The sequence below is a fragment of the Anarhichas minor genome, unplaced genomic scaffold (assembly GCF_050575085.1).
Source record: "Anarhichas minor isolate MPS153535 unplaced genomic scaffold, ASM5057508v1 ptg000026l, whole genome shotgun sequence".
Taxonomy (NCBI): Eukaryota; Metazoa; Chordata; class Actinopteri; order Perciformes; family Anarhichadidae; genus Anarhichas; species Anarhichas minor.
The window spans coordinates 1,911,834-1,924,014 of record NW_027466472.1 but is presented as its reverse complement, the minus strand read 5'-3'; the positions used below and the strand labels follow the sequence as shown (position 1 = coordinate 1,924,014).

At 42.9% G+C, this 12,181-nt stretch overlaps 2 protein-coding genes across 2 annotated transcripts; one reads left to right on the top strand and one right to left on the bottom strand.

The window, feature by feature from the left end:
- Positions 1-672: 672 nt before the first annotated feature.
- On the bottom strand, positions 673-5,649 carry LOC142959499 (inositol-tetrakisphosphate 1-kinase-like). Its single transcript, XM_076100804.1, has 10 exons — positions 5,384-5,649; positions 5,026-5,050; positions 2,966-3,088; positions 2,741-2,858; positions 2,542-2,643; positions 2,241-2,281; positions 1,986-2,151; positions 1,426-1,493; positions 1,056-1,218; positions 673-980 (listed from the first exon to the last, which is right to left on the bottom strand). Exons 1-10 carry the CDS (start codon positions 5,590-5,592, stop codon positions 829-831), a joined length of 1,167 nt encoding a protein of 388 aa, XP_075956919.1. The 5' UTR covers positions 5,593-5,649; the 3' UTR covers positions 673-828.
- Positions 5,650-5,821: 172 nt separating this feature from the next.
- On the top strand, positions 5,822-9,697 carry LOC142959448 (proteasome subunit alpha type-6-like). The gene is made up of 7 exons (XM_076100711.1): positions 5,822-6,076; positions 6,971-7,065; positions 7,463-7,544; positions 7,770-7,925; positions 8,181-8,359; positions 8,440-8,534; positions 9,119-9,697. The coding sequence occupies exons 1-7, from the start codon at positions 6,001-6,003 to the stop codon at positions 9,174-9,176; spliced, it is 741 nt and encodes a 246-aa protein (XP_075956826.1). The 5' UTR covers positions 5,822-6,000; the 3' UTR covers positions 9,177-9,697.
- The last annotated feature ends 2,484 nt before the right edge of the window (positions 9,698-12,181 follow it).

Genomic DNA, 12,181 nt, shown 5'->3' with positions numbered 1-12,181 from the left:
AACACAATGTAGACTACAGCACATGTGAATGCAATAATTAGCCAAATAATGAATTATTTCATGTATTTTAATATGTTATCAAAGTGCATCATAGAGTGCTCGTATAGCAAATACAATCTTCTCTTTTTCTACACAGCCAAGATTTACAGAACATGTATGTATTTGAACGCCAGGCAAAGTCGCCGGTCGGTCAACTTGTGTAAACACGTGGTGATAACACACATCGTCAGTCAACACTGACGAGCTCATTACCGTCTATTCCAAAGATGAGGTGTTTGTTCACTTGAGAATAAATGAAGAAAAAAAAACATGTACTGTAGTTTTCTTTTTTCTATATTAGTGCAAACGTTTTTCCACAAAATGTATCTTACAAGCCAGCAAGAAAGATTAAGGAAATGTCTCTGGGGGGGGAGGGGGGTGTCCACATAAGGGCATAGAGGACATTTCGAATAACAAAGGAAAACAATATTAAGCAAAACACCATTTGTAATATTACTGGCCAATCAGATTGCTGTATTTTGTGCCTGCTGTATCTTCTTCTATGCTTCAATCAATAAACAGAAAGTGTATTCAACCCTCATGTGTCACCCTATGGTTTGTAAATAGAGTAAAATCACTTAAAGGCACAACATTCTCAGTGTCATTTACAGTTTAACTTCAAGTCATGTCACGGACTACATATAAATAATGTATTTTAATGGAAGCAAAGTCTTGGAAAAGGCTGAGTTTGGTCCCAACAGAACAGTGAAGAAGCCAATGCCAAATGACTTCACTTGCCCTGGGAAGCTGATGAGACACGTACAAAGCACGACGTCTTCCTGAGGTGACTTAAAGGCCGGTTGTTGCAGCAGATGGACCTCCTGTGGTCTGTGATGACTCAGGAGAATCAGCCGCCGGGGGGCCAGCAGACGCCTGTTTGTCCAACACTGACTTGATGTGGCTGAGCAGCGAGGAGAAAAACTGGGGCACTCCCTCATAGCCTGGTAGAGAGAAGAGTGTATCAGTGCACCTCAGTGAGTCTGTCGTGTGTGTGTGTGCGTGTGCCGCTGCAGTACCTGGGAAGATGTTGATGTCGATGACGGTGAGGGTGTGCGTGTGAATGCTGACGATGACGTCCACGCCGAACAGGGCCATGCCGAGCTGAACCCGGAGCTCTCTGACCAGAGCGGCCACGGCCTCGGAGCTGGGAGGAGGTAGGCACGGCATCTGCTCGTCCAGCTTAGAGATCAGGGGGGGAAAGGGACATTTTTAGGGTTGATTTCAGCCCAGTCGGGTGCCAAATGGGTGAGGCTCTACCTGTGAATGTAGACGACTATGTCAAACTATTTATAAGTCGTGTGTGCACCTTAGTTTTGCCGTTATATTGGCCCTTAGGTAAGGATATCAACGCGAGAGAATGGGTATTTATAAAGTATTATTACTCACTGCTGTGAGATCAGAGTTTGACTCCGGCTTGGACACCTGATGGCTGTTGAAGAAGATGGTCTTCCTCTCTGGATGCAGAGAGAAATCACAAATGGGTGGAAACAGGCAACAGACAAAGCAAAGAACAACAAGGTAGCGAAACATAGGACAAAGGAAAGACACAGTAAGGACATGGCAGGAAAGGACAAGGAAGGGAAGGAAAGGTATGAAAGGGAAAGGAAAACATAGTAGATGGCAGGGAAGGAAATGAAAGGAAGGGAGTAGACAGGAAAAAAGAAAGGAGAGGACAAGTCAGTGAAGGGACAGAACTGAAAAGATGGGACATGAAAGGAAAGGAGAAGAAAGTAAAGGACAAGGAAGGGACGCAAGTTGATGGAAAGGAATGGACAAGACAGGAAAGGGAAGGAAAGGGAAAGACATAGCCGGAAAAGGAAGGAGAAAAAGTAAAGGACAAGGAAGGGTGGCAAATGGATAAAAAGGAAAGGACAACACAGAAAGGTGGGAAGAAAGAAAAGGGAAGTAAATATCTAATATATTTTGTCGATGAGGTGCAGACTGACCACAGGGACCTGAGGGGAAGTTCTTGAGCGAAGGCCTCTCTACGCAGAAGTGTCTGTCTCCCACCACGAACACCTTGTGCAGAACAGCTCCGTGGTTGACGAAGCTCTGGAGAACACAGGGAGGACGGATGTCAGCCAGACCTCCTGCGCTGAAGATCAGAGACATCTGCAACTCACACAGATAATGCACAGACATTAAACGATGAATGGAGAGAAAACAACCGTGAAGCACAAAGTTCAAGCAAACCCACTCACCTCATGGGAAAGTGAGCCGTGGGCCACTCGGGTTTTACAAACTGGGGAGAAAAAGAGAAAGTGACTGTGGGTTCCTGTCATACTTCACGAGGCGGAAGCAAAAAGGAAAGAAGGATACTACTTCCATATAATCCGACCAATACGTCTGTATGATTGTTTAAGAGCAGCAGATGAGCTTTTAGGCTTCACTTGCAGACACAAAGAAGCTGAGAGGTGGCTCACAGTTAATCTAAACGTCCTTAAGTAATTCAATTTATCATATAAGAACTAAATAAGTATGTGAAAGGCTGAGTGAACTGACTGAGAGGAAAGCTTAGGCCCTGGGTCATCAAAGTCTGTTGAATGGAAGGCAGGTCACCGGCACTGTGGATCTCTAGATAAGGAGGACTGCAGATGCTCCAGTCTGCTGGAACAGCATATAACAAGGAGAGGCAAGGGTCAATAAATATATCTACAAGCAGCATAAAACCTACAACATACACCACGGAGCTGCACTTCACCTCGGAGTGACTTGTGCAGCTCGCTCATGATCTGGTAAGAGGCAAAGCGGTCTAGTAGCTGGGTCATGGCGGGCAGCGGGTCCAGAAGCACTGTGCTGGGATGAGCCGACACATAGCTCTGCAATGTGGAACACAAGATTCATTTCAGCAGGAATGACTGATAAATGGCTCGTTAAGAAGCAAGCAGCAGCATAAAAATACCTCTCAAAAAGGCCTCATCCTTACCTGGAAGTTGGCGAGGACCTGCTGCGATTGGCTGTCGTGCTCGGCGTCCACGATGACATCCGACAGCTTGTGGACGATGATGTCGAAGGGTCCCTGGTGCACCAGTGGCTGAGTGAGGTCAATCTGACGGACGAAAAAAACAAAACACACTCTTACATCCTACATAGTGGAGCTGACACTTTTGATATTGCTTGAAGTTGGGTAATGTTTGGAAATGTATGAAAATGACTACAATAAACTATTGTGTGCAGTCCGGTGGTAAATTAAACTTTTTTCCTCACATGATTGGGTCACCAACGTGTATTGAAGAAAAGCAAACCGACTCTTGTTTAGAGTCAAAGTAATATTCTACAATAAGGAGTCTCGACTCTTAGTCTGTGCCATAAAACAAAAGGTAAGATTGGCCTCTGTCATTACAGACGAGTCATAGCAAGAAAAGCAGGTGTGATGACGAACCCTGATTATAGCTCTGTCCCTCAGCGGGGCCCAGTCGCTGGCATAATCTTATTAGTTACACCTGTGCTTAATGAGTCACCGTTTCTTCATGGGTGCTATACATCTACACCGTTTATTTGTTTGTCTTCTCTCTCGTGTTTATGACTAATCGCATGAATACATTCATCTGAGAAGGAAGCGTGGTGATTAAGCGCAGCGGACTTTTGAGACCAAACGCCACCAAACTGCTCGGTGCTCAAACATCAGTGACCGTTGATGGACAATAATAATAATAATAATAATAATGCATTCTATTTGTCACGCACTTTTCATGAAAAAAAAATCTCAGAGTGCCACAGAGCCAGTACATAGTAAAAAACATAGTAAAAAAAAAAATAGTTAAAACATAGTTAAAACAAACTATAATAAAAGAAGTAGTAAGCATAAAAAAACACTGAATGAACAGAAACACAAAAGAAATAACTGACAGTGATTTAGGTCAGAAACGCCATCCTAAATAGAAAGGTTGTTTTCCTCATGTTGAATTGTATTAATGTGAAGATGTCGGCCATATTATCTGCCCAGACAAGTGCCTTTGTTGCTGTATGTTTACATTCCTTATGATGCAAATTCAAAAGACGCACTACACTGTGTTTGTTGCGTAACAAATGGGCCACAACTAAATTTCCTTGTGCATCGCTGTGTGAGGCATAATGACAATAGATGATCCTTGAATACATGGCGTGAATGATTTCAGCATAAAGTTCTGGGAGTTTTATGGAATATAAATGTAAAGACCTTGTTTATGCTATCTTCATGTATAAAGAGTGTCACCTAAAACAAGTCTGAAAGCCACTGCCTCTTTACTTAAACTGAACTATGGACACCATTGTTTTTCATATTTTTCACCCCTGCTCCTGAAATGTACACCACCATAATTCACACTGCTGCAGTTTTACACAACAACGCAGTCCGACAGTATTAAATGCAGTATCGAGGCTGACAGCAAAGGATCCCCCCCCCCAACTGATGTGATCCTACTATTCATTTGACTGTTTTTGTTTCCGATATTTGTGCCTGCTTGTGTGTAAAAGTCCCTCATGCTCCTGTGCAGATATTCACATGCAGGGAAATTTCTGAGCAGTTACAACCAGGCTGCCATTGTTCACCAGTTTTGCCCCAAGCAGATTGAAGCAGGAGGGGCTGCAGGTGGCTGTGACAAGGACTACTAGAGTTGTGGGCATCTGTACATGACACATGTACAGGTGTGTGTGTGTGTGTGTGTGCACAGTGTTCCCAAACTACTGCCACTACTGTAATACTAAAACTGCTTCCTCTACAATAGAATTATATGTATGTGTCCTGGCATCGAGACAAAGAAAATCATGCGACAGACATCAAGCCGTCTTCACATGCACACACACACACACACACACACGCACACACACACACACACACACACACACACACACACACCCCCCCCCACACACACACACACACACACACACACAGATTAACTTCCTCATTTTCCACCACACACTTGATCTTTCCCTCATGCCTTCATTATACATCTTTTAGATTATATTGATTTCATGTTAATATGTGAAGAAGAGAAAAACACTTACCTCCACCACTTCCACTCCATGGCCCCTGCAAGAAATGTTTATAATTGAATGGAGATGATAGCAGGAGTCACCTGAACAGGGTTGGCAATGGATGGGGCTTGTCCTGTATAGCAATATAGCTCATCAATCATTCATGTTGATAAAGGATTGCACAACTGTGTACACTAGATTCAAGTGAGGGTGTTAGTACAAGAGTTAAACTGAGATATTTACTGCGTAAAATACAATGAAATCAATATGTATCGTTTTTGCTATGGGAGCCCTTTGAATATATTTTAAGAAGGGCCCCATTATGAGAACCTGAGGGGGGCCCATTCACTTTTACCAGATATAAATTAAAAAGTCGGCTTCAACTTACTCACAGAAGACCGCAAAGGCGTCCAGGTTCATCCTCCTGCGCTTCTTATCGCTGAGACAGAAGCCAACCCGGCGGCCCGACATTTGACCCGAGTGTGAGGCAGCCAAGTGACCGCGGAGACGGTCAGAGAGCGAGAGAGAGGGGGAGACAGCGCGCGCGCGAGAGAGAGAGAGAGGGATGTCTGGTGTCGGTGCCTCGCTCCTCTCCATTCAACCCTCCCACCTAATATTTCTGCCCACACAATCTGAGCGTCTGTAAAGACGCGCGTTTCCAGTTTCACAGGTGGAAAAGAGAGAGAGAGAGAGAGAGAGAGAGAGAGAGAGAGAGAGAGAGAGAGAGAGAGAGGGGGCCAGTCCAACTGGTAGAGTCACTTGACTTCCTTATTGCTGCCATCCAATAGCAGCGAGGCCACCTCTGTGAACTATAAATGAAAGAGAAAGTAAAGAAACAAACTGTCTTTGGGAAGTATCTCCATTATCCTGCGTGTCGTTCAGTAGCAGCTAAAGCATGTTGTTTCCTCTCAACTGACCGTCTAAAAGAAAACACAGGACGATATAAAGATACATTATTACGATCCGTGTGAAGTTCATCTGAGGTCACCAGGAGAAGAAACAAACATGTCCCGCGGTTCAAACCCAGGGTTCGACCGACACATCACCATATTTTCTCCGGAGGGCCGCCTCTACCAAGTCGGTAAGAGAGACACTTTCTCCGGTGCTGTTCTCGTGCTGCAGCATGACTGTACTTAAAGTCTAACTATACCATTACCACCAGTAGTTAACGATACTGTTGTTATTATTAGGCTGCAGACGACACACAAGCACATTATAATAATGCTAAAGTGATTAGCTTGTCCGGTACAGTGCAGTTAGCATCAACATTTGCATCCATTTATTGTGTTTTTAATATTTAGTTTAAACCCAGATGGTCTGAAAAGTGAAGCCAACAAACCTAAATAAACAGCTCTATGTCTGATCCTTTTACAGGTTTATAGAAGCATATTTGGCAACTTTATTAAACATAATGAACAGCTGGTTAGTTGTTGATAGATGCTCTATCTATCGGCTTTAGTAGAAAATGACCCTACCTCTCACTTGATATATTAACGTAACCTCAGTAAACGTCAACAGTCTCTAATTCAAGTCATCTTCAATACAACACGATGTTCATTTAGTACATTTTGGTCCCGGTTAGAGTAAAATAGACTATGAAGCAGTGATTTAAAGTTAATTGTAACGGTCCACCCTCCTGTATCACTTCTGGTTGCAAAAACCAAGATGGCGGCGGCCAAAATGCAGAACTCGAGGCTCTAAAACCCAAATGGCTGTTGACAAACTAGGGGTTCACGATGACTACGTATGGTTAAACCTGAGGTTCTTTTGTAATAGCCTATACTCCGCCATTTTTAAGTAAAACTGCATATGATTTAACAGGTTAAAGTATGTTAAGTTCTGCTTATTGGAGCAAACGTGCAGTTCTCCACTGATGGAACAGGATTTCAAATCCCACACTGTCACATTAATAAACCTTCTATTCTTATTCTTTTATTTTTCCTTCTGTCTGTGTGTCACATGTGCTGTCACGCAGAGTATGCCTTCAAAGCCATCTCCCAGAGTGGGTTGACGTCTGTGGGGATCCGGGGGATAGACAGCGCTGTGGTGGTCACACAAAAGAAAATACCTGTGAGATATTACACACACACACACACACACACACACACACACACACACTTGGATGATGATGATCTGAGTTCAGGCGAAGCAGTGAAGCCTGTCGGGAGTTGTGACTCCAGCTTGTTGCTGACTTGACGGTCAAGTATATGAACAAGACGCTGCCAATAAAAACGAATGCCAGTTCTCACATTACCAAGCCAGAGACTACTTTTATTTTGTCAAAAGTTGTATTTTGTTCATTCACTGTCAATTTCAATGTCTTAAACGTCATAATCAGGGATAGTCCTATCTGATCATAATGTGTTTGTTGTAAATGCGGCGTCGATTTTCACATGCACCGTGGTACATTGAGATGTGTCGGCATAATATTACTATATTATATGAGTTGTCCTTATTCTGACTGCAGGACAAGCTGCTGGACTCTTCCACTGTGACCAACATGTTCAAACTAACCCCTCGCATTGGCTGTGTGATGACTGGGCAAGGCGGTAAGTATCAATGTCCGAGTAGCTGTAATACTTTCATGTAATGATCATGAACAAATGTGACCAGGATCAGACATTTTAAATACTTTAAATAAGCATGACAAACAACTGGTAGACATAGTGTAATATACTGTTTATGGGGCGTTAGTCTGGGTGACATTCTTGTTGGTTTACTGTGATTATGTCTGGAAGATTATTTAATATTCGTGGCCCTTCTGTTTTCTGCAGGGGACAGTCGCTCCCAGGTTCACCGGGCCCGAGCAGAAGCAGGAGAATGGAAATATAAGTTTGGTTATGACATCATGGCAGACATGTTGTGTCGCAGGTTGGCGGAAATCTCCCAGGTCTACACGCAGAACGCCGAAATGAGGCCTCTTGGCTGCTGTGAGTGGGGGGGGGGGGGGGGGGGGTCTTGATTTCTGCCTCTGATCAACAACTCACTCTTTCTTCTTCAATCTATTCTGTAATCAAATGATCAAATCATCTAAGCTGTAATCTAATCCCACTTAAGTGTAAGAGCTTGGAAGGGATCATTGAAAAGTGTCTGAATATACAGTATATCCTCATAATCTGAGGGATATGGATATGAAGGTTTTGCCTCCTTTCATCCTCCTCTTGTGCTCCTCCTGCTCCCTGCAGGTATGATCATGGTGGCCATAGACCCCCAGCAGGGCCCTGTCCTGTTTAAGTGTGACCCTGCAGGCTACTACTGTGGCTTCAGAGCCACATCAGTCGGCGCCAAACAGACGGAGGCCAACAGCTACCTGGAGAAGAAACTGAAGAAAAAGCCAGAACTGACCCACGACAGGGCCGTACAGGTAGAGGGAAACCCTGTGAAGTGTTCCTGAGGCGTCTGTGTGTTCAAACATACTCACCTAACTTTTCCTTATTTTTCCAGATGGCTATAACATGTCTGTCCTCCGTCCTGTCCTTGGACTTCAAGGCCAGTGATCTGGAGATCGGCGTGGTCACCAAGGAGAAACCTAAGTTCAGGTAACTTCACTCAGCCCTACTGTCAATTTATTTAAAGGTACAGTTTTTATCTTTTAGGAGGGTCTGTTGACAGAAATGGAATATAAAATAATACAAATGTATTCTTTGGTGTACAATCACCTGAAAATAAGAATTTTTGTGCTTTTGTTACCTGAGAACGAGCCGCCATGTTTCTACTGTAGCCCAGAACGGACAAACCAAACACTGGCTCTAGATAGCGACATTCATGTTTTCGCGTCGGCCACTGTAGTTCTCCAACATGGCTGGCACATAGTAGAAGTTTCAGTTGGTTGCAATCTGCAACCTTACCGCTAGATGTCGCCAAATCCTACACCCTGGCCCTTTAAGATTAGATATTCTGTCAAATAGTCAGGAGTTGTATGATGGATTTCCTCTGATCATGTTGGATGTCATGACTGGAAAAACAAGTAGAGTGCATTATCTTTTAGTGATGTTAAAATGCAAACAGTTTTTTGAGTTATTATCTGCCTTGCGTCTTTCACTGTTCAGTTCTTACTCTTTGTTTTATTCCTCTGGTTATTATTCAAATTTTCCTCTTTTTCTTCCCTCCTCACTTCCTGTAGGATGCTGTCGGAGGCAGAGGTTGAAACCCACCTGGTTGCCATAGCAGAGCGGGAGTAAAGGTGCCCTCACAAACGGTCCGTCATAGTGTTTCATTGCTTCATTTAGCCCATTTTAGCAGCACTGTTAGCAACAGTCTAAAGACGAAAGTACACACCTGTGTGTCCAGGAAGGTTAATCATGCTCACCTGGAGAAGAAACTCTGTTGATTGATATATGTTTGATTTTTAATCTGGGCTTTTTAAAAAACTCAATATAGACAAAAATAATGCAATGTTTAAATACTAGCACATGAAACCATCTTTTGTAGACAAGCAACACACAAGCAACACATTCCACCCAAAATACTCTGCAAAGTATCTGCTTATTTGAAATAGAAAAGTGTCTGGATCCTAGTTGTTTTGTATGACTTTAGCTGGTTTTGTTTGTGTACAGAATATTTGTCACACAGCTTGTTAACTGTATGTTTTTAACAGCAGCCTTGTTGTCATCTCCACTCTTGCAATAAAAACATCAGACTCATTGTCAACCCCTTTAAAACAAAAGTTATAATAAAATAGAACTGAACAGAAGACTACAAACACTGTCCTGTTTTTACTTTAAATCAAATATATTAACTTTTAGCACTAAAATAGATAGTTCAGGTTTTTCCCAAAGTTTGACAAATATCCCGATGAAACGAAGTTCCCCTTGTTGAACAGCAGGTGGCGTCAGTGAGGCGGAAACATTACCTGAGGTTTAATGGTAGAAGGTCAGTTTTTTCATCGATGAGGCGAAGACGGAACTAAATCCACAAGTTACTCCAACAAACAATATTGTGAATTTGTCGACGAGGACTAAGCAGTGCAGTCACTGATGATCACACAGAGATAAATAGCAAATACTCTCGTAGGAAGTGAGATGAGCATCACAGAGGCCGATGTGTCCAGTTATTTTAGCAGCAATGATAGTAACGGTACAATAGCAACATCATTTTATATTTTATATCGCACTGAAATGCATACCGGATGTCCACATTGCATTAATTCTTCCCACTGTGGATGATACTGAGATACTTCACATGACCACTAGATGGCAGTGCTGTGTCTGTAAGTCCCTCTTTGAGTATTTCAGAACAGAATTCAGTTTAGTTCTGCGTGTACTCTTCTATTTGGGGAAACCTATTTTGAATCTTGTAAACAACTATACTTCCGAGTCTTCGGTGTTTGCGTGTGTCAGACAGCCAATCCTGTCGTGACATGTTGTTACGTGTGCCTCTGTGTGTGTGTGTGTGTGTGTGTGTCCGTCTCTTGAGTTTCCACCAGTGACCCACCAATCTGTGGATACGGATCAATGTCCTGTTCAATTACCGAATGTCACTTGCAAATGTAAATGCGGAAGTATTTCTGGTTGCACACATAATCACACAAAAACACTGATGCATACAATAACAGAGAGAACAGCAGTCTGGTTTTATTTTATTTAAAGCAGAAGGTGACACTTTGGGGGGAAAAAGCTGTGGATTTACAGAATCTGATTACTTTTACAGGGTTGACACATGAGAAATAAACTTTTCTTTACACATTGACACAATATTATTGCAACATTCTATATTTAACACAAACAAAACCTTTTTTATTCTCGCTTGCCTGCGAGGCATTATATGAAGTAGAGTTATTATACGGCCTCTCTGTGTATTTGTGCTAGTGGAGGTAAATCTGAAAGTTGCTGCACACTGAGTATCTAAATGAGATACGCACGGTAGACATGGTGCAATTCTGCAGGCTCCAAATTCCAGATAGATCGTCATTTTAACAGGAAAGAGCAATGCTGTAGGACCATTAACAATAAAGGACTAATCTGTCACAATCACTCACTTCTTGGACAGAGAGGAGTGATAGTTAAATAGAGGATGCTCAGTTTCTTGGCAGACACAATTAGGATTTAGGCTGAGAGGCTTGTGTCAGTGATTCTCAGTGAGAGCAGCAAAAAGCCCGGCTAGTCTCCTTAAAGTCACTAGTGCGAGACGGTCCTCGGTTACATCGATAGGCCTTAACTTAATTCTGTGTCCACTTTTACTCACAAGTCTTTCTTGTGTTGCACTGTAGCTTAACGCCAACGAGAGATGCATTACTGTGAATCAAATACACGCACATGTAGTATTTGTTTTCAGCTTTATCCACGGAGACAAAGGGACGTTGGTAAAAAGCAAAAACGCCTTAAAAGGCCTTTAAAAAAACCATGAAAGAGATTTGGGAAGGAGGTCGGTGTTCTAACTGGTGACGTGGAAGATGCCCGTCTCATGTTTGTCTCTTCATCCTCATGTCTGGCTCTGCATGCACATCATAACCTGGGAGAACAGAAAAAAAGAGAGAATCCCCCGTTAGGACCGACAGGAAACACGGAAGAGAGAACCAGACAGTTCAGAGTTGTTTTCATGTAATCTTCATGTAAGCCACAGCAATCAGTGCACCATGTCATGAAGTGTATGGGGGAGGCTTGTACATGTGTAAATAGTTTCACTAGCTGGCTCTTAGACGCTTCTTGTCTCTCATCCACATTCCCGAACCAACTAACCTCTGCACCTTACAGGGCTGCAGGACTAGTAGTCGTCAGTAGTCCCTGGTTTTCAAAAACACAAACCAGCCACATTTATCATGTGAAGTAAATGCAATGGAACACAACATTGACGTATCGTCAACTTTTAGGTTTTTATGGTTTATTTACACGTCCAGCAACATTATCGTTGGTTTGGAGTCGCGTGTCAGTCCACCTGATGTGTTGAAGTCCAATATTTGCTCTGTTTTTGGTCTCGAAATGTCTTGCTTTTGTTGCTACATGCTCCACTATATAGTTCACCAGCTAATCGCTTACAGTTGCTAACTCTGTCTGTTTGCCAATTGGTGCTGAGCGGAAAGAGTTCAGTGGGTTTTCACAGCTTTTTAGCAGAAAATTGCATCCGAAATTGACACTTTGAGAGCAACGACAGAGAACCACAACAGTAAGGTTGTGTGCCGGACAGCTACACAACGAGCTGAAACTCTCTCTGAAGCTCCGTAACGCTGCAGATTCAGGTGATAGTTCTC